The sequence below is a fragment of the Myodes glareolus genome, chromosome 16 (assembly GCF_982192425.1).
Source record: "Myodes glareolus chromosome 16, mMyoGla1.1, whole genome shotgun sequence".
NCBI lineage: Eukaryota > Metazoa > Chordata > Mammalia > Rodentia > Cricetidae > Myodes > Myodes glareolus.
Window position 1 is genome coordinate 4076088 of NC_142041.1, and position 21803 is coordinate 4097890.

General features: G+C 41.8%; 1 protein-coding gene across 9 annotated transcripts in view; it reads left to right on the top strand.

The window, feature by feature from the left end:
- The window catches only part of Slc26a7 (solute carrier family 26 member 7), a 116048-nt gene that overhangs the window by 64397 nt on the left and 29848 nt on the right, over positions 1-21803 (top strand). For 6 of the 9 annotated variants that reach the window (XM_085676985.2, XM_085676989.2, XM_085676988.2 and 3 more), the window contains 5 exons: positions 6651-6803; positions 11015-11097; positions 13121-13268; positions 15312-15425; positions 20659-20712. In XM_085676985.2, coding sequence (XP_085533111.2) covers positions 6651-6803; positions 11015-11097; positions 13121-13268; positions 15312-15425; positions 20659-20712 — 552 coding nt within the window. The remainder of the gene's footprint in view (positions 1-6650; positions 6804-11014; positions 11098-13120; positions 13269-15311; positions 15426-20658; positions 20713-21803) is intronic. The other 3 variants (XM_048420629.3, XM_048420631.3, XM_085676991.2) reach the window with 1 other exon arrangement.

Below are 21803 nucleotides of genomic sequence, written 5' to 3' on the forward strand. Positions count from 1 at the left end.
CGAGAGATAATGAAGTATGTCTTACTAGGAAGGGTGTTTTTCCCAAAGGGCATAATAAAAATGACAGAAATTCCTCGTTCATCTTTGCACATGTGGATTTCCTTGAGAAGGCGCCAGTGCTGAGCCTACTGCAGCCTCTGAGAAACTTGGCAAAGTTCATCTCCATGGCCTGGCTTTACGTGAATACTGTTCTAAACGATTTTGCACAGTTCCGTGCATTGAACTCAGGAGAGAAGGCAAACTTGGCAACATTTCCAGTGACTCTTCTGGGAAGTTTTTACTTTCACCCTTAGAAATGCAGACTTTAAAATGGAAAACAGTTTTGTGTGTATCTATACCCCAAAGTACAAGTACAACGCTTCTCTGGTTTGCTGTCCACAGATTGCAAAAGCAAAAACCAAGAATGCTAATAAAGTGGAATCGAAACGTCAGAGGGAATTCAGAGCCAAGGAAACATTTTCTTTTATAGAGAATGAGATCACAACTAAGTATGTACAAATAAAGTTTATATTTGGAGAACAAATCTACATTAAAGATAAAGGCCCTCTGGGATTCCACATCAAGAATACACTTTGGTGGCTTATGAAGGGCCCCATTTTCTCTGCAGATATTGTGACATTTCTGTTGTGGGTTGCATGAATGCCAATATAGCTAAAGAAAAAAAACCTGACAGAACAAGTTGAAAGGGAAACAGAGTGCTCATTCTCAGCCCGATTTAATCAGTAGTGCAGGAATAGCCAATGCGACTACATGGACATTTACAGTCAAGGTTACTTTCGAATTCTAAATCAGAGAGCAAGTATTTTTGCAACTCAACCATCTTGGGCTAAGCATCACCCATCCTCCACAGTTCACTGAAAAATGCCCCACCGCAAACCCAGTGCTCAAGTAATTCAAATTAAGCTTATTTTTCTAAACAAGGGATGGCTGAGTGCCACGTGAGCTGTGGTATGCTTGGCTAAATGTTTGGTTCAAGAGAATTTTGTGTGCCCATGTTGTTTCTAGCTGCTTGACATACCATGCTTCCCATTCTGGTTTGAGACTTCATTTTTCCCTTGAAGCAAGAGTGAATGGATTTATTCCCAGCATGAGATACAATCGTTGATTGGAAATCTATGTAAAAATGTATAGATGTTGTTTTTCTGTCCTTTTTGATGCTTTGTTTGTACTAATGACATTGTAACCTGAGACCAATACTCAGTATTTCTCTCTTTTCTTTTGGTATTTGTGTTCACTGCTTTGCAGGAAGGAATTATAAGAAGCTTATCAGTACTGCTCTTGAAATATTTAATAATGTAATGGTACGTAGGCAAAGTTGATAGGAGACATCCAAATCTTCGAAGCAGGGAAACTTGTTTAAACATTTGTTGGAGAATGATGAAAGACAGGCTTTGGGGATTTGTGGACTTACCAGGAGCTTGGATTCAAATATCATCAGGCGAGAAACAGCTGTGGTGGCGGGTCATGTTGGGGCAGCTGAGGTTCCTGGGTGAATGCACCAACGGCATGATTGCTGCTTTAAGGAAGAATGCAACAATCTTGAAATATTGCTCTGACCTCCATGAAATGATGAAGAAAGGAGCATCCATCCTTGATTAAAAAACTACTAGATCCGGGCGGTGGTGGCACACACCTTTAATCCCAGCACTCAGCACTCGCGAGGCAGAGGCAGACGGATCTCTGTGAGCTCGAGGCCAGTCTTGTCTATAGAGTGCGTTTCAGGACAGCCAGAGCTATGCAGAGAAACCCAGTCTCGAAAAACCAAAATAAAAAACAAACAACCTGCTAGAACAGACATATTCACTAACTTTTTGTTGACAGATCCTTAAGCATTAAGGATGCAGCTGATAAATACTGTTCTTATTTCCCAGGAGGAGGGATATGAAATCAGGTGGCTTGATACAGAGACAGAGGAACAAGAATCTCATGTAGTTTTATGGGGAAAAAATGGATCACTGCTTGACAGAAGTGGTCTGATAGGGTGACTGGGGAGAAATGTGTTCATAAGGTGGTCATACACCTCTGTTCTGAAAACATGGATTTCTCAGCTCTTTGTCTTTCTCAGAGCTGAGAGACAGCCATCCACAGATACAAGCTTGACATGATGGCGGAGCAGACAGAAGAGTTCTTTTCTTAAAACACTCTAAATGAAAGTCAGAAATTGTGATTCTTTTCCTCACTCCTGCACTCTGCCTAGGAGACGTAGCCTGCAGATGTGCAGACTCTTACCAGCTGCAGCAGTGTTCAACTAGACAGACCCTTCAGCAAACTCCACTGTGAGACGGTGGCAGTCACATGGTCACAACAGTTCAGTGGGTCCTTCTCCAGAAGACGCTCTTCCCAAAATGTACGAAACGTCCACATTTCCAGACATGTATTTGTGCATGGATCAGGTCAGATGTGTTCTGACAAAAGTCTGCACATGAATGAGCGTATGTAAAAGTTAGCGTTTTTCCCCTCTGGAAACAGTCCTGGCCTTGTGGCTGATGACTAACTCTAAATTATATATTTAAAATTAAGACTACTATATTGACAGTTATTACTTTGTACCTATTATTCAAATAGAATGCTGACATTTAGCAAAACTTTCTGGTTTTACTGATACTCCCATTTTCCTAGTGCAGTGCAACCTTCCTCATGACAGATCCTGAGTACAGAGATGGCACATGCATAAAAAATAATACCAAAGGGCTTATGTGCTTCATTTTGCATGGAAATATGTATTTAATTGTTTGGGGTCCCTTTGTAGGTAGTTCTGAATTACCAACGAAGAGTTATTATCAATGTTGTTCTCATACTTTAAGACATTTTAACTAACTTTTCCTCCTCGGTAGTTTTTTGTAGTAACCAGGGTGCTAGGAAAGGAGATGCCTTCGGGTGACAGATATTTCTAGTTAGCTGAGGCTTGAAGAAACAGTCCATTATGTATTTAACACCTGTTCATATTTTCTAAGCATGTGAGATCTTTGTTTTGTGTCACGAGCTTTGTAAGTGGACATCCTGGTATTCTCTCCCTGCGTGAGTGTGTCTCTCTGCAGGGTCTTACATTCTCGGTCACTATTGCGCAGAGAAAAACAAATGTCTGGGGCTGACTTCAGGGAGGCCTTTGGCTTTTTAGTTAACCAATACTGTCAGCCTTTTCTGCCTACGATTTTGATTCATTCTTAGAAATTTTGATACTAAACATCTGATCATTTAGATCAGATCGACACACCAAAGACAGGCTACTTGGAATTTTTATGATGGTAGCTGTAGCGTTTATATCATTGTTTCCCCCTAGAACCTCGGTAAGCACAAGTGGATGCAGCTACAGACCCACCTCAGAGGCTTAGCCCAAGTCTCCACAGTGAGAAAAGAAGGCATTTATATAAATCTGGCCTTTCCTCTTTCAGAGTCTTATGTTCCACTACATCCCATTCAGAGGCTAATTTTTGCTTTCGCCACATCAGAACAGAATGTTAGTTCACTTGACAGTGTTGCCTTCTTTCAGATACTTTTCAAGGAGTTGAGAATCCAGCACTGAAAAAATAGACAAACTTATAAAAATGGCCAACTCAGCTAAAAACGTGTGTGTTTGTATGTGTAAAAGTATCTATATAGTGTTTCATAAAAACATCACATCTGTTTAAATTGAATGTAACAATGTATATGAATAAGTAATTTTCATTCTTTGAACTATCTCAAAACGGGTTTGTTTGTGTATATATGGATTTCCATATATGCCCTATAACAAACGACCATTATAGCTCCAGAAGCCCTCAGCTTGGTTATTAAGCTGATCAGGCAGTTCTACAAACTTGGCTATGCGTCTCTACAGCATTGCTGTTGCTCCTCTGAACTCTGAGAGGTCAATAGCGATCCCTTTAGGAACTTTTAACTAGTATAGTAAGTGTGTACTGGAGTGTCAAGACAACTGGATTAGAGTTTAAAGACGTTTAGCGTGTGTTTAGGATGCCCAGAGCACTATGTGATCATATAGAAACGCTTGCGTTTGTCCTTACCTCAGCTCTGCAGATCTGCCTGCGCCACCCGCATCCCATAAGCTGATGTAGCTTGTGACTTCTCTCAGTGGGTCCACATGACACTCATGAGGACTCCTCCCAGCCGGTTCTCCTATTATGTTCTTCATGCCTGTGTTCTTATTTTAATGAGTCCTTGTCCACCCACCCCCATGCTTTTCTGCAGCATCTTGTGAGACATGCTTTGTTTGACGAGCTGTAGTTTAATCCAGACAGACAATAAAATCCCTGAGGGGGGCTCTCATTCCTCTCATTCTGGGGTGGTCATTTGTATGACTGCAAACACATGTTCTCCAAGTGCGCATCACATAACAATCTGGTATGGATTGGGAGCCTCATTGTCATGGCATACTTTAAATCTCGTGGGGGAAAGGCATAAGGAATAATGCAGGGCTTTAAGACATTTGAATGATTGGGTCTTGGATGAACAATCTCCGTATTATTCTCAATTACCCTTAAACCACTGGACAGAGACATGTATTTTGAGAGAATTTGTTGACACTCTGTTTATGCCCTTCCTCATTGAGATTTATCACACTGAGGAAAACTTTGTATTTTTTAATAAATTTTAAAAATTAATTTAGTTCTATTTGATTTTATGTCCACGGGTGTTTTGCATGAGTGTTTATCTGTGCACCATGCACCTGCAGTGTCTGTAGTGGCCAGGAGAGGGCATTGGATCCCCTGAAACTGGAGTTTAGGTAGGTGCTGGGGATCAAACCTCTGGAGGAGAAATCAATGCTATTAATCACTGAGCCATCTCTACAGTCTCCGACTGGGTTTCTGTCACTCATAGGGGCTCTGCAAACGATTTTCATTTCCAGTGTGTAGGACTGGAAAAGCATGATCTGTTTCTCCTGAAGCCATGTTGAGAAGGGTTGAGCAGTAGGAAGCAAAACTACCTGCTCCATGTTTTATGATGCATTTCTAAATGTATCTGATTTCACAGTGGATGGTTTGTGGTTGTTGTCATTATTATTATGATTATCATTAGTATTATTATGGCTCCATCTGTGAGTTAAAGTTTGGACAACCTGACATGACCCGAGTTGTTTTCTCCAAGTGAAGCTTCACTACATTTTCTTTGTCAGAATGATTAGAAAGCTAATGACCATGCTCAATATGTACAATTCAGAGGTATGTCCAAGAAGGTAGAACATAAACACTAGTCTGGATACACACAAAGTCAAATTTAAAAACAATTTTCAAATTAGGTTGCTTAACATCAAATGTTTATATAGACCAAAAATTAGATTTAAGTTAGTTATTTTTTTCTCTCCTTCACACATAATTTAGGATTCCTCAAAACATGTCCTCTGTCTATGCAAGTTGACCTGGCAGGTAGGCAGGTACTCACAAGACTCTAAATTATTGAGTTAAATGTTTTTGTCACTTAGCTGAACAAATACAAGGCCTCAACTTTATGCAGGCTTTAATGTGATTTGTTTCCTTGACTTTACTCTCAATTTATTTATTTGCCATCTGAGATTAGCAACATTGATCATCTAATATTAATGTGCTATTATCATACCTTCTTCATGGTCACAAATAGTTTGATGGTAGCATGTGTGTGAACGTGTGTAGGTGATTGCACAGGCTTCTGGAGGTCAGTATCTGGGTCTTCTTTAATTGCTCTCTGCCTTATTTTTTGAGGCAGAAATCTGGAGCTCAGAGACATGTCTAGGCTGGCCGTCCAGCGTGCCCCTGAGATCTTCCTGTCCCCCTTCCCAGTGTGCAGCTGATAAGCACCTGCCAGTGCTCAGGCTTTTTGACGTGGGTCTGGGCTGTTGAATGCTGAGCCGGCAGAGCCATCTCCTCAGTCCTGTATTAGTTTCTTGAGCATCCATTTCTAGAAATCATGCCTTGCTTTCCTTATAGCCTATGCTCTGAGTCTTATACATGTGACCGTAATATAAAATACTTCCACAGACTTCTTCCTCCACCTCCTCCCATCTGTAGCCTGTTCAGTTCCTGTTTACTGGTTTTGGAAGGGCAATCATCCTTTTTCACACATTAAGTAATATACTTCAGGTATCCAATCCGTGTTATTACCATCATGCTGTATTAACTGATTAAATTAGTAGTGATCCCTATACTCTATAGTGGAGTGGATGAATACTCAGGCTCTTTCTAAATTGCTCATCCTTGTCAACCGAAGCACTGCCACACATATGTGCTGATAAGTCAACAAATGCTGAGTAACTGCGAACATGATAGATTATAATGAGCCAAGCATCTGATGTTGATTAAATACCAGCTCTTGACATGTGTGTGTGTGTGTGTGTGTGTGTGTTGTATGTGTGTGTTCCTGTTAAACTTAGAAGGGTGGTGGGATTCGAAAGGTGCCTCTGCCCATTCATGTGTCAAGGAAGGAGTCAGGGGCATTGTTGGCTTTAATAGTTTCGTATGTAGGAAGAGACTGACCTGAGTCTGATGGAAGAACCAAGGACAAGGAAATTTATGCATGAAAACATGGCTTTTTCCCTTCTAGCCCTTCTCCTCCTTCCTACCTTTGCATCCTCTGGGCGTTAGGACTTTTTAAATAAAGCATTGTGAAGTTTATTTAGGGCCATATTTGCATTCCGGTGTTTTGCGGGCAACCCTGATTTTGCTCCTTTCTTGTTCCTGTAGATTTATGCCTATGTTTTCGAGAACATCAAGTCTGTTCAGCTGGAGGCGCTGCTCTTATCCTTGCTGAGCATCGTTGTTCTTGTTCTCGTTAAAGAGCTGAATGAACAGTTTAAGAGAAAAATTAAAGTTGTTCTTCCTGTCGACTTAGTTTTGGTAAGTATGCAATCAATAACACTTAGTTGTTTTTGGTGGGGGGAGGGTGTAAGTCTGCAGATGCTTGCTATATTTTCAACAGTAACCCACTGCCATTCCTGTGTCTCATTAATGGCAGACTAATTTGCATGGATATACATTAATGTAAGAAACATTTTGAGTCAATAATTTTAAGAAGGAAGGACATATGTTTTCAATTCATACAGCATTTCTCATATGCTTTTAATTTTTTATAAAAATAAGAGTACATATCGCTTGAGATCTCATAAGAGACATGTCTAAGAATGAGTCTCAAATGATATTGGGTATGATCTTATGCAAAACTATAAAATATGACACCTATGCTGTTGCCTTGAAACCCCTATGATGCACGTGGAGCTGTTACCTAGAAAATACTCATTAGTGACTGGAAAGCTTGTTGATTTTCCTGTTACTGAACTCATTTTACTTGTCTGAGAAGATGCTCAGGATTTTTGTGGGCCCAGGCTGGTACTTTAAAATACATTTGTGACTGGAAAAATATATCATGTCTTGCTTCTGAAGACTGAAGTTTTAAGAGCCTCTCCTGGGAGAATTTAATGAAATATCAAAATGATGTGATCATGATCATGGTTTACATTAAAGAACTTAAATGGTCCTTGGATTTTCATGTATATTACAAATAGCATCTAAATAACTTCATTGATTGAAATTTTAAGGGCAAGATCCATGCCATCTTATCTCAAAGTTCTGGAGAGGTTAAAAGATGCCTATTTCATCTTAGAAAGCTGCATTAAAAGTTTTATAAAGCCAAAATTTAAAAATAATGTAGGGAAACAGACCCCAATCTAGTCACAAAGCAAGTGGCACTCTCTAGAAAACTCGTAAGGATCATTCTAAGATGGCAGATATTCTTGAGGTGACATGGACTTTCAAGACCCTTGGTGAAGGTGCCAGTGCAAGCCCAAGTACTTAAAAGTCACAGAACAAAACGTTAAAGAAAGCAGGTTCTGGTTTTTGTTTTGTTTTGTTTTACCTTTGACTACTGAATCTAAGTGATGACCTTGGAAACCAGGTTACAATAGAGAATTCTGCTCCTGCGAGTCTGGGAGAATGTAGCCTCATGAGGAGATGCATGCTAGCTTGCTCTGTCTCTCCCCCACCAGCCCCATCCTACTCATAAGGTATCCTATACACACTCGTGGATATCCCTGAGCTGGTGTCAAATTTTGGACATGTCCACTCTACCTTCACCACTGCCCCGCTTGGTCTTCCCTAGGTTACTGTGGTGAGGAAGAGCCACTGCAACCAGGCTAAGTACCACATATGAAGGAAATGATAGACATTTGAATATCTCTCTAGCACAGAGGAGAAACAAGGGTAGAGTTTGAGTTGGGTACCTCTTCTTTTTTCTTATAAAGCTTCCAATTTATGGGGAACATGAAAGTTGGAGGAGGGCCAGATTAGAACTATCTTTAACATCTGGAGCAGAATCCCTTCTTGACCACGTTGAAGAACAGTAACCATATATATATATATATATATATATATATATATATATATATATATATATATGGTTTTATATATATATTTGGCAAAATACTGTTGTATGAGGTTGCTTGTTTGTTTCTGGCTACTCAGACATGAAATAACCACACAGAAACCATATTATCTGCAATACTGTTTGTCCAATAGCTTAAGCGTATTTCTGGCTAACTCTTATATCATAAACTAACCCATCTGTATTAATCTGTGTATCGCCATGTGGCTGTGGTTTACCAGTAAAGTTTCGGCATGACTGTCTCTGACGGTGGCTCCATGGCTTCTCTCTGATTCTGCCTTCTTTCTCCCAGCATTCAGCCTACCTTTCCCCACCTAGTTCTGTTCTGCCCTGCTATATGCTCAAAGAAGTTCTTTATTAATCAATGGTAATCACAGAATACAGAGGGGAATCTCACATCAAAGTACTTAAGAGGAACTGATGAAGAAGCTGAATTGTGTCAGAGAAATACAGCAAGGAAGCAGATGCTGTCTCAGTGGCCATCTCAGGGACTTAAAAATTACTATTATATCACATTGATATTTGTACAGTTTATTCTTGCCTTTTCCTTGTTAAATTCAAAATAGCGTTTTGCTTTTTAAGTTCATTTGCTGTTTTAGAAACTTGTAAGTTCAGTTAAGCATCAAGCAAAGACATAGTTAGGAACTTAACCACAGAAGTCGCTATATATTATTGAGCATTGATTGCTAGATGTTCCTTCTTTGATCATGTAATTTTGTTAGCCTTTTTTTTCTGGTCACGATTGTGGGGAATTTGAACTTTAAATATATGAGTTATGCATTCATATTAAGAATATGAATCTTTACAAACTGTTTGCATTGGTTCATTTGTATTTGTCCACAGAAGATTTCTTAAGTCTCATTTTAGGTGATAAAACTAGTTTTTACTTTTCCCCAATGGTTATTCTTAAAGTAGCCCAATTTGATAGTGTTCTTTGCCTTTTGTATTTAGGATCTCAAATATAATCTGAACACAGCCAAACACAGTGGGTCATGAAAGTATATTGTAATATGTCAGAATAACTGACATTAACTTTGTTCAGCAGCATCTCTTCAAATCAACCTCAAATCTCTACCTAAAAGGTTTAGCCTATGTTCTCAGGGAGCAGAAATTCACACACTGTCAAGAGGGACCTCAAGTCAGACAACCTCGAAACCCCATAGCTACTAAAGCACTAGAAGATGAGAGTGTGAAAATGTGCAGGGGATTCTCAAGGGCGTGACCAATACGGCAGACACTGACCTTGCTCTGGTATCTGCTTAAAGAAGACTTGGGGCAGAGGGGACAGCTCACTGGTTAAGTGTATAAGTGTGAGGACTAGAGTTCCGATATCCAGGACTCCTATAAATACCCCTCAAGCAAGGCAGACTACCTGTGTTTTCAGCCCTGGAAGGTGTTAATAGGGGATCCTCAGGAAAAATTGACAACCCAGACTAGACATACAGAGGTGCTCTGGGCTTGACTGAGAGACCCTTCTCAGGGAATAAGGAGGAACTGCAAAAAACATCAACTTTGGTCCTCTACATGTACATGAATCCATGTGCGTTTGCACACATGCAAACGTGTGCCGCCACACAGGCAAATATGTATGCACACATGTAACATACACACACACACTCATATAGACACACTGACTATGATTATAGAGCCAACAAGTGACCTTGCTTGAATATTTCAATAACATCAAAGTAAGATATCTGAGCCTCCTTGAGGGCTTCTGAAAGTCAGTTGTCCCACCAGACTAGTATCTGGCATGTTTTACTTCACGAAAGAGATAAAACCTCAAATTAAAAAAAAAAAATTAAGCAGGCTATAGATCAATATTTGTTACTAACAGAGGGAGAATGTTCTCATAAAGACCTCTTCATGTCATGAGAGAAAAGTAGGTTGAATGCAGTGCTTCACACGTGTGTGCGCGCGCACACACACACACACACACACACACACACACACACACCACTACATTTTGTGTCTTTTGTGTCTTCAAAATTGGACATAATTGGGTGGGTACTAAGCACAATGTTGAATAAAACCCATGAGATTGTACATACTGTACCCTGAAAACTGAGAAGGGCACCTGAGTTTAAGAACTTTGTTTTAGAATTGTACTTGCCTCCTAATTGGTAACTGTATATACTAATTAGCTCAGTGAGACACTGTGTTTACAGTTTAATTATCAGATCATAACCATTGGCATATCCATTGTCTTGGTTATTTTGCATTCTTTTACTAGGGATTTTAAAATACATGGTTAATCATTACCAATGGAAGATATTTATTGAACTGTGTTCCAAGATATCAGAAGTTAATGCTTCCTAGCCAAGTTCACCGTGTGCCTGTTAACCATTTTCTTGTTATTCCTCTCCCCTGTTTATTTTATTTTTCATTTTTTAAATTCAAGACCTTATTGTATAATCCATGCTGCTCTCAAATTTGAAATCCCCCTATCTTGGCATCCTGTCTGCTAGGATTACTGACTTGCAACACCACTGCTGGCTTAACTCTTAGTAGTTCATTAATAAATAGTAATTCTGGGACATATATATTTTGGAATGATTTTAGGTATTTGAAGCCCTCTAGTAACACACACACACACACACACACACACACACACACACACACACACACTTATATGTCTTTCTTTCTTTTGTTTCCGAATGTAACTACACAGATCATTGCTGCCTCATTCGCTTGCTATTGTACCAACATGGAAAACACATATGGATTAGAAGTTGTTGGACACATTCCAAAGGGGTAATGTAGCCTTTCTTTTAATATGTGTTTATCTGAGTGTTCGTTTTTGATGTTCAAAGGACCTGGTCCTGGATACGTATGGATTTCATTTCTTTTAGTGGCTGTATGAGGCAAAATTCTAATTAATTTTTTTATTATAACTGACAAACCCAACATGTGGAAAAATAGTAATTTTCTAGGTAATAAGCTAACCTGTTATTCAATGAGCTACTGTAGTTATTTTGTGCAGCATTGCTTCAAGTAAAAGACTCCAAAAGTATTTGCAAAGATTTGGCAATAAAATAATGGAAGTTGCCAAATTTGCAAACTCCTGGACTTGGGTCAGTTTAATTCTTCAGCCACATAAGTTCTTGTGGTCATTTTTATTTCTCTTAAGTTATGATAAATGTAAACAAGCGTCCCGTGGAAATGGAAGCCCACAGGTCTGAGCAGAGAGTTGTAGAGGAGGGCAAAGTCGAGCTGGCCTGGCTCTCTAGTTTTCCTCCACATTTCAAGAGAATGTTTCCCATGTGTAACATAGTAATAGGATGAAGGACCTTCCAAAGAAAGGCCGACAAGAAACAGTGGAGAAAAATTAAAACCTTAGGAATTAGTCTTCTTCTTATAGGCTGTATAAAACAGACACATAAAAATTTTGAGACAAGGATAAAATTTTTGGGTCTTCTATATTTTACTTTTATTCTCCTTAAAACAAAGAAATAGTAGAAAAAGGTGTCAGAAACTGGAAAAAAAAGGATGATTTTGAAGAAATCCTGTGTTTGGTGGCCTGTGTAGATGCAGGCAAAGGAGGGTTTCTTCAAACAACTTTAGTTTCCTAAAGGCTCCTCTGCTTTTCCTTTGAAAGCCAACTCACTGATTCTTCTTCAGTCCCGTTGTTATCAGTCACATTTAACTGGAGTGAAATATAAGTTCCATTTCTTCATTTTACGTCTTGTATAATACGTATCTTATGCTGTGTAGTCATAACAATGTTTTGGCAGTAAGGGGTAGTTTGAATGGGTGACAAACCTTCATGGCTGTCCTCCATCTATTCTTGTTCACCCTGACTTGAATTCTCTTTCCAGAAACCCTCTTAAGCAATTGAAAAAGTTTGGCTTTGAAAATCAAGAGCTGAGAGCAAACCTCAGCTCAGCTGTTCTCGTAACCTTCCTCCAAACATTTCCTCATCCCTGCATGGGTGCAGTGTACTTGATTTGGGGCTGTTGGAAAAATGAAGTGAAACAGTTAACGAGAAAGAAGCCACGCTCTACTCACACAGTAGATAGCAAGACACCAGCCAATATGAGATCACACTTCTCCCTTCTACTTTTACCACAGGGATTCTTTAGGGGAAGTCTCCCAAAATGACAAGGGATACATAAATGGTCATTTGGCTTCCATGGTTTTCAAGGGACTAAAAGACGTAATGGCTGGGTATTATCTGAGAAATGTTTTAAAGACTTCTTTGAAATGAAGCTAAGTGTGGTCTATTTTGCAATAGAGAGTAGATGAGATCTTCCCACATGTTTTCTTCAGTTCGTGTAAGCCGTGATTAACTGCCTCTTGAAAAGATGGAGTTAAAAATGTAATTAATGTAACGAAGTCAACGGCATATTTGGAGATTTGCCGATAGTAAACTAGTGATTGCCTGAAATTCTGCACCATTCACAGGAGCAAACACAGCTCCAGTGCCAGCCAAATAAATATTTGGAAAAGTTCCAATGAAAAGAAGACCCAGATAGCTTTTGTTTTCTACAAGAAACTTTTGTCAAGTCAGAATTTCTGCGGTATGACCTGAATTCCCTGGGTAGGAATGCCAGTTAAAAGCACAGGGCTCTCCCTGTGGTGTTTCCTACAATTTTGCTTTTCTGCTAAATATTGGTGAAAACACAGGGCTTCTCTGGAAAAGAATGCTTAGTTTTTCCCTTGGGACTTTCATGTATTCCTTGTAAACTTCAGAAACATTACTGCCGTGGAAGTCATGGCAAGTTGTACAGAAATAACAAGAAGACCCACAGCTTCAATTCAATCTTTCCCTCGCTAGGATTCCTCCGCCCCGAGCGCCACCGATGAACATCCTCAATGCTGTGCTCACCGAAGCTTTCGGAGTTGCACTTGTAGGCTACGTGGCCTCACTGGCTCTTGCTCAAGGATCTGCCAAGAAGTTCAAATATTCAGTGGATGACAACCAGGTGGAGTGTGCCCCCATCCCTCCCGAGCCAGTGTGTTAGTTACTCTTCTCTAGACTCTTAGACACTGAAAATGTCAAATGTTTGAAAACACAACATTTCTAAATGTGTAGCAAGAACAGGCAGAACAAAACAGCAAAGTCTCCGAGTCACTCCCAGGAAGCGGGGAGCCCAGGTTTCACAGTTCACACATCATCGATTTGCTCACCCCCTCCGTTTATCTGCATGTGTGTCAGAGGACAACCTTCAGGGTTCAGTTCTCGGCTCCACTGTGTGGGTCCTGGGATCGAACTGAGATCATCGGGTTTTGTAGCCAGTGCCTTCACCTGCCGAGTCATCTTACTGACCCTTAAAATACACTGTTAGAGGCATGCACCTTCATGTTTTTTTATTTGGTTTTTAGGAGAGAATCCAAGCCCATTTATCATTTCATGGTAGATGCTTTGGATGCTTAGGGATCTGAAAGGAGAAGACCTTAGAGGGTGGGAAGCGCTGTTCTGGCATACCTGAGAGCGTATACATTCTTGTTTACTGACTCTCTTTTTCCCAGTGTCCTTTTCATGCCCCAAGGCCCCACATCACTCTGTGTATACATTCTTGTTTACTGACTCTCTTTTTCCCAGTGTCCTTTTCATGCCCCAAGGCCCCACATCACTCTGTGGGCCTAAACAGAAGCTGCAGTGTTCTGCCTACAAGCACATTGTCACCTGTATGCAGAACTCACATGAAGATCATATGACTTCATATGAGACCATATGACTCTCTGGATATGTGTATATTAGGTCCTATGATAGGTCCAAGGATAACATAGTGACGTACACAGATGAACGCTTTCATCCGCAGGGCCTCCCAGCTCTCATGGTCAGCTCACAGACCTCACTACCATGGTGACGAGGCTGTTCGGGTACAGGGTCCCATTTCTTATCTGGTCTCTTATAATATGTCTGAGCCACACTTTGTGTTTCTCCTTAGAACTCCAGGATTCTGGCTGGGGGAATTTGCACTCACGGCTCTATTTCCTGTGACTCCTGCCCCTCACATGACTGTACAACTTCCTCATTCAGATCCTCACATCACAGGACTTCTGTGGACCAGGCCTCTCTGCACCCTTCCCTGCTTGCTATTTGCTATCTATATTTGCTGGTCAGAACCACATCTCTCCGAGGCCAGAGACTGTTTACAGTCACTGATACCAATAGGGGCAGGCAAGGTGTTAGGAGGGGTTTCCATTTATCCAGTACATACATGATGGCTGGAGCAGGCCGCATGCGGTGGGGGGGGCATATGTGGATGTGCACTGAACTGCCTATGGAGTTTCTGGGATGAGTCATGGATAACGGTACAGCTTGGGACTAGACCTGGGAGGATATAGTTGGCATGGGAGAGCCCTGTGGACCAGTTACTGCTCCCATTAGCCATCAGATGTGGACGCCAAATAACAGGTTGGATATAGGAGTCTGAAGTTCAGGAGAGGACTCCAAGCTGAAGATGTAAGGGGGGAGTTGCCAGTTTATATTTGTGTAGTAAGATGTAGATGCACAAGAGAAATAGTCCCTCGTTTGCAATTGGTTACATGACAAAGGGAACCGAAAAGTGACAGCCAGAGAGCTAGAGACAGACTTGGAGTGTGAGGGCCTAGGAGCTGATTGAAGGGACCTGTTAGAAGGACGGACTAAGCAACTGTGGCAAATGCTCCTTTATACAAAGTAAGGTAAGAAGTAGCCGTTGGAGTTGTCGGGCAGAAGTCGTTGAGGAAAGAGCGGGAATAGAAGCCCAACTGGGATTACTTAGAATATAGAAATTACGAATAAATACAATTTCCTCACGTGTTCGTTGTAAGAATAGAAAGAGGGACGCACTTAGACTAGCTCTGGAGGAAACTAACCGTCAACGGATGTTAGCGATTTTTATTAGAAACGGTGATATCTCAATTGATGAGGAGACTAGTAACGAACATAAACAAGCTTCACTCTCTGACAAACTGGACCTGGGACTGTAGAAGGGGACTTTGATAAATGTTCTCTTCTCCCATAACTAATCTTGCAGGAATTTCTGGCCCACGGCCTCAGCAATGTGATCCCTTCATTTTTCTTCTGTATCCCAAGTGCTGCAGCCATGGGAAGGACGGCTGGACTGTACAGTACAGGAGCAAAGACACAGGTAACAACTCCCCTGCAGGGAAAGCGTGGCTGTGTGCATGGCCGTCACACCCTCCCGGCCTCAGGAGAAGAGAGACGTACCGAGCCTTGAAAATGTTGCTAATTTGTATTTTCGAAGCAGCTTTTAAGAAACCCCACCCCGCTCCCTCGCCTGCCGCCTGCTCCTTCTTTCCCTTCTCCCCTCCCCATTCCTCCCCCCGCGTTATCTTTCCTATTAAGGACTTTCCACAGGTTTGATGATTCAAGGAGTAAACCGCTAAATTCTACACTCCTGGTAACTTCATTAGCGGCAATTTTGAAGCCAGAGCTCCCTCTAGTGGTGCCTCGGTGAACCTAAACAGTCTGACTTTTTTTTTCTTCTAATTTGCTCACTTCCTTAATATAAAATAAAACTAAGCCTATGTGAAATCAGTTCTTGACACTAACACTCCACGTACAGCAGTGAACAAATGTGCCAAAGTTCTAGAATCTAGGTTTGCTCTCTGGCGCCATCTCAGGTAGGCAGGCGGCTTTGCCCCAGTAACTCAGCTCCTCTAGCTTAAAGGACTCAGCCAATAAAAGAGAATTACAACTTTATAAAGATTAAACGCATCAATACACGCCTATCTAGTGAAACACCTAAGCACATAAAAAGTCACTCTTGAAATGTCAATGATTACAGTTGATTTTATTACGTGCCTATTGTTTTAAGTAAAGATGCGGCTGGGATCACTTTCTCCGGGGATGGTTCATTCATCCTTCTTGGCCCTCACACTGGCTGAGGATGCTTGAGAAAGCTGGTCATGTCTCTGTGTCTGTCTTAGGGACAAAGAGACTGAAATATAGCCCTGGGGTGGCTCCCCCACCGTGTGTGCCGTCTCTGGCCTTGGGTGCTTGGCACACACTTCTTATCACCGTTTTAGGACCAGAAAACTCTGTTCAGTCTTTGTAACTTTCAACATGGAATGTTTAAAAGAAAGAACCCTTTAGAAAATTTGTCCTGAGCATAAAATCTGAGCAGATCAATGACATCATCTAGGATGGAGTCAGAAGATTCCTTCCGGGGGCCACATGTTTGAATGATTTCTAAAGACTTCTTATTTTTTTTTTTCCTGCAAACTATGCATCAAACCTCAAAAGAAATGAATCTAGCAAAACACGAAAGTCCCCCAGCAGGATATTTTCAGGGTACCCTGCTCGCTGAGGTGAAAACTGTTTCCTAACCACGCCTATCCAGCGCACGGGGAGTGATTCTGAATGAATGCGCATGCTCATATTGAGGGTGCTGTGGTGTCTGTTTCAGACCTTCCGTGCTGAAACCCCAGTGTCTGTAGGTACAGTTGATAACTGGTGTGGTTCGAGGAGAGCTCTAGCCCCATCTTCAGAATCTGACACTACACAGGCTACCCGTGCAAGCCTTTCCCCCAACTTCAGGATTTCCCAGCGCAGGACCTTCCACAGCCTGCCTGCCTCCCCTCAGCACTGGGTCACATACCCACTAAATTAACCTGGAGCACAAAAAGTCCTTCACCTTTTTATCTAATTACGACTCCTCCAAGCGCAGGTGATAATCACGTTACCCTTATTAATTACTGTAACACCTGCACCAGTTTCCGTGTTCTCATAGGAACACTTCACGGAGATATTTTTGTGTAGTTACCTACTGAAGGCTGGGGGAGTAGTTAATAATAGCGCACTTGTCTGCCACACACAGGATTCGGCCCCCAGCTCCCCAGCTCTACAGACAATGGCAACACAGTGACCCTCCTGACGAAGAGAAAACACCATCTTTTTCTTCCTTCCGTCCATTCCACAGAAGGCTTTGCTCAGTTAGGAGCTGATTTTTCCTTCCCACCTAGGGCTTTCTTAGACAAATCTCAGCCGCTCAGCTTTGCCTGCCTGCGTGCCTTTCTGTGTGTTTGCAGGTTGTCCCTGTTCATGTGTATGTAAATGCATGTGTGTTTGCAGGTATACATGCACATGTGTGTTAAGAGACCAGAACTCAACCTTGGGTATTATTCCGTGGGCACCTTCACCTTCTTTTTTGGAGACGGGGCCTCTCTTTGGCCTCCATATTGCAAAGCAGGCTAGGCTGGTTAGCTAGTGAGCCCCTGGGATCCACCTGCCTCTTCCCCTTACCACCGGAATTATAATAAGTATGTGTTACCATGTCCAGCTTTTTTTTTATGTGGGTTCCGGGGCTCAAAACCTCAGTTCTGGTGTTTCCATGCCAAGCACTTTACCAACTAAGCTCTCTCACAAGCCTAGGGATCCAGTTTGCAATTGTTTACCCTTGAGAATCCCATTGTCAACTGTGAGTGTTTGATCAGACAGACCAAAGGCAGTTTGTGTTGTCGTTAATAAAATTTAAATATATATATTAGCATCGTTGCTGGAAAATTTCTATTTAAAATCAAATATTTAATCACATACTTGAGAGAAGTTCTGCTCAGCAGAAATATAATATGAGCTACCCAAGTAATTTATTTAGTGTCTACATCTAAAAAGAGAAAACCTATCAAAATTGATTTTAATATATTTTAACTTACCCGATAGGATAGAGTTATTATAGTTTCAAGATATATTACAGAACTACACACAATACTTTTTGCATTTTTTTCTCCAATAAAGCTTGGGGATCTGGTATATATTTTGCATGTGCGAGCTAACCTCGATATGGACTAGGCATCCTTCAAGCACTTTGGAGCTAACATGGTGGTGATTGGCAGGGAATCCATTGAAGGGTAAAGACTCTGGTGTCTCAGGAAAACTAATTAAATTGTTTCAAAAGGAATAACAAAAGATACTGATCATTTAGTAGCGAGTGCTGTGATCAAAGACACAGACACAGATTCAACCCCCTTATGTGGAAATGCTCTTAGCTGCGCTCTCCCTTAGACAGGATGCCCAAAGCCTGTGAATCTAAGAACAGCCTTTGGGAGAGTTAGACAAACAGCACACACGGATACTGTTTCTGACTTCCCTCCTTTCTGAACTGAAGCCTTAACTCTGGGCAGGAGCTCGGTGTCCCCTGACTCCCTCTCCTGCACGCTTCTCTTCACTTCCGACAGCGGAGATGCATCCGTGCTTCTCAGGGGCTTCACGGGGATCACAGAACCACGAGGGAAGCCAAACAGCATCTGCTGCAGAGGCCGTGCAGCCGCAACTGAAAACAGCAGCTGGCATGCTCTTCTGCAACGCTACGATCGCCCCTGGGCTCTAACTTGCAAAGCCGTACTCCTTTTGTTCTTCCAGAAGTTGGCTATGCTTGCACCTTCTTCAAGGCCTTCTTAGTTTAGCTGTGTTGCCCAGTGCCCTGCCTCTCCTTTCTTCCTGCCCTTTCCTATCTTTTCTACAATTCCACCACTTCCCATAAACCTGTGCATCATTTGACCTCTGCTTAAAAAGCAAAGTATCGTGTATATACATATGGAGGACACTGGTGCTCTTAGGGGTCCTCTTTGTCAGTAACGAGCGATAGATAATGGCGCCACTGAGACTGACAGCACAGATGAAGGCTGCGTGCCATTGCCTCTGTCCCCCTGAAACAGAATTTATGTGTAGTGTTTACATACATACACATACATGTATGTAACCTTGTAAGAAAATGTGAAGATTTCACTAACGTTCCTGCAGACTTAACTCTTAGATATGACTGCTGAAAATTTTAAAGCAAAAATTATTGTGAGGCATTTAGTCAGCATGACATGGAAGGTCCAGAGGGGTAAAATGTACGGATGATAACTGGCTTGTGGATGGTGAGGATGTGGACACTTGCCCTCAGCATTTATAATCTAAATTTTTCTTTTCTTTTTGTTTTTGTTTTATTTTGTTTTGAGACAGAGTTTCTCAGTAGCTATGGAGCCTGTCCTGGAACTTGCTCTGTAGACCAGGCTGGCCTCGAACTCACAGAGATCCGCCTGCCTCTGCCTCCTGAGTGCTGGGATTAAAGGTGTGGGCCACCTGGCTATAAGCTAAATCTTTCTAAAATGTATGGAGGACTTACTTATGCTCTGTTTCTGTTCTCACATGACAAAAAGACAAAGGAACACTGTTAGTGAAGACCCTCAAGGAGGTGCCTTTTGCTTACTATTATTTAGTTGCTATGTAGTTCATATAGCATCCTTAGTGGATGCCAGGGACTTTAAAAAATAGCCCCGAAAACCTTGTGGCACGACCTCACTTTGAACAATGCCAGACTGAACTGATCACGTGTTCACGACATCTTCATTGCCCGAGCTGGGTAGCAAGCACTCCACTTTAAATCTGAGACAATACCTGAAACTAGAAGAGTGATGGTGGCCTACGCCAGTTCAAGGGGAAAAACAAAAAGGGCGCACTGTTAGTAAGTGAAACAGAACTCAAAAAGTAAGCAAATCTTTGGAAATCCAATGTCTGTGCATTGGTCTTATTCTCATTAAGGTTATCGTCAGTATTTAAAAGCTATTAGAAAGAAGATGCTCCTTTAATCTCCTATAGAGAGAGGACTGCGTGGGAGACAGACAGGGAAAGAGAGGGACCTCCCCGCCAACCTTCCCACCACTAGCAGTGCTGACAAGCTAGAAGAATTTCCCACATGTGCCGGCTTGTGCTGTGTTCAGCTTTCACTTCAAAATGAGGCGCTGGGCTGGAGAGATGGCTCAGCCACTTAGGACACTGGCGGCTCCTCCAGGGGACCAGGGTTCAAGTCCTATCACCTACCCGATGGCAGCTCTCCGTAAGTCCAGCTCTATGGGATCTGACACCCTCTTCTGGCCTCCACGGGCACCAGGTACACAACGCACAAACATATATCCAGACGAAAAACCTACACACGTAACATAAATAAATTAAAGTTTAAAAATTATGGGGTTAATATTCTCTAAGTCACCACCTATTTTTGAGTGATTAATATAGGCACAATGGACTGAATGAAAAGACAACCCAGAGAAAGGGAAAGAAACTGCCCAACCAGCAATAACAAAACAAAACAAAACCCCGAAATTGTCAGGATCTGGATCCAGTGGCCTTCTTACCTTTCGCCTCCCTTGCTCCCTGACCTTGGATGAGGCACCAGTCTCCCTGTGCTTCACATCGAAAGTGTGGGATTGGAAGCATCCCACGGATAGGTCAAATGTCATTAACTTTTACCTGAGTAAAGCTCGGCAGCTAGTGCATTTTCCTATCCTATTAAACACATGTCTGCTTGTAATCTATGAGAATGTCTGGCAAGCTCTCATCTACCTGCTTCTATTGTGGGTCCTCTCCTCCTACAGCAGGTCCTTCAAAGACCCAAGTCCAAGACAAGCGTTCAGGCTGGCCGGCCCCAGGTATGTTCACGTGCAAGCCAGCAGTTGTTTCAGTGACTTTCAATGTCTCTCTTTAGGATCAGTTGTATAGGGCTTACTAACTCTCGTAAACACTACCACGTTTTATGTGTAAAGCTCACCGATCAAGACATTATATTTTGTATAATCACAAAATCGATATGTAAAATATTTCTACCATTCACAATGGGTGTTTCCCCATGTCTAATGATATTTAATGTTTAGTGCCTGCCTCTTCCCCTGGCATCTCATACTTTTCTCCTCTAAAGACTGTCTTTGGTCCAAAATTGTTTCTTTTGTGTCTAGTGTCTTTTACCACAGTGGCTTTGAGTTCCACACATCTGCTTCACACTGCTGTTTGGAGGATGCCCCATAACCTGTTCGTTCTTTCTAGGTCTACGGCGTGTGTGTGTGTGTGTGTGTGTGTGTGTGTGTGTGTGTGTGTAACTTCATGTGAAACAGACTGGTTTCCGAGTCTCTACAGCTGCCCCAACAGCATTGTCAGAGAATTTCTCTTGTCCTTGCCAGATTCTGAAATTATTCCTGTAATTTAAATTTAAACCATCCCTCCCAACACAAAAGATTCCCTCTGATGTCTTGAGGACCGGTGAAAGGCCTCTTAGGATGGAAATTCAGTCAAATGCTTCTTATGGAGTCAGGAACTCCTGCTTCTGGGAAATTAGGTTCTCTCTCATGGGAGGCAGGTGGTTCCTATTGACCTTTGTCCACAGGCTTGGTGGGATAGAGCATGATACTAAAGACTTCTTGGGATTAGTAAAGTGAAATCTGTTGTTCTGGCAGAGAGACTGCTCCTGCAAATCTGTCATAAACAGAAGAAAACCCCAGGCTGGAATTCTTCAGTTGTTACCCACGTGACCTTCTAGAAAATAATGAGTGGAGAGTCAGGCAACAGGACTTTCCTCGGAGGTCTCCCTCTTGCAATAACCCATCACTATGATGTGCTGTACAGATCAATGGTGTCCTATATGTGTGTGTGTGTGTGAGTATAGCTGTCTCACCACTGACTTTATTTGGTTGTACCAGTTTGTCTACTGTTAATTTGCTGTCTCTTCATGGCAGAACACAGATAACAG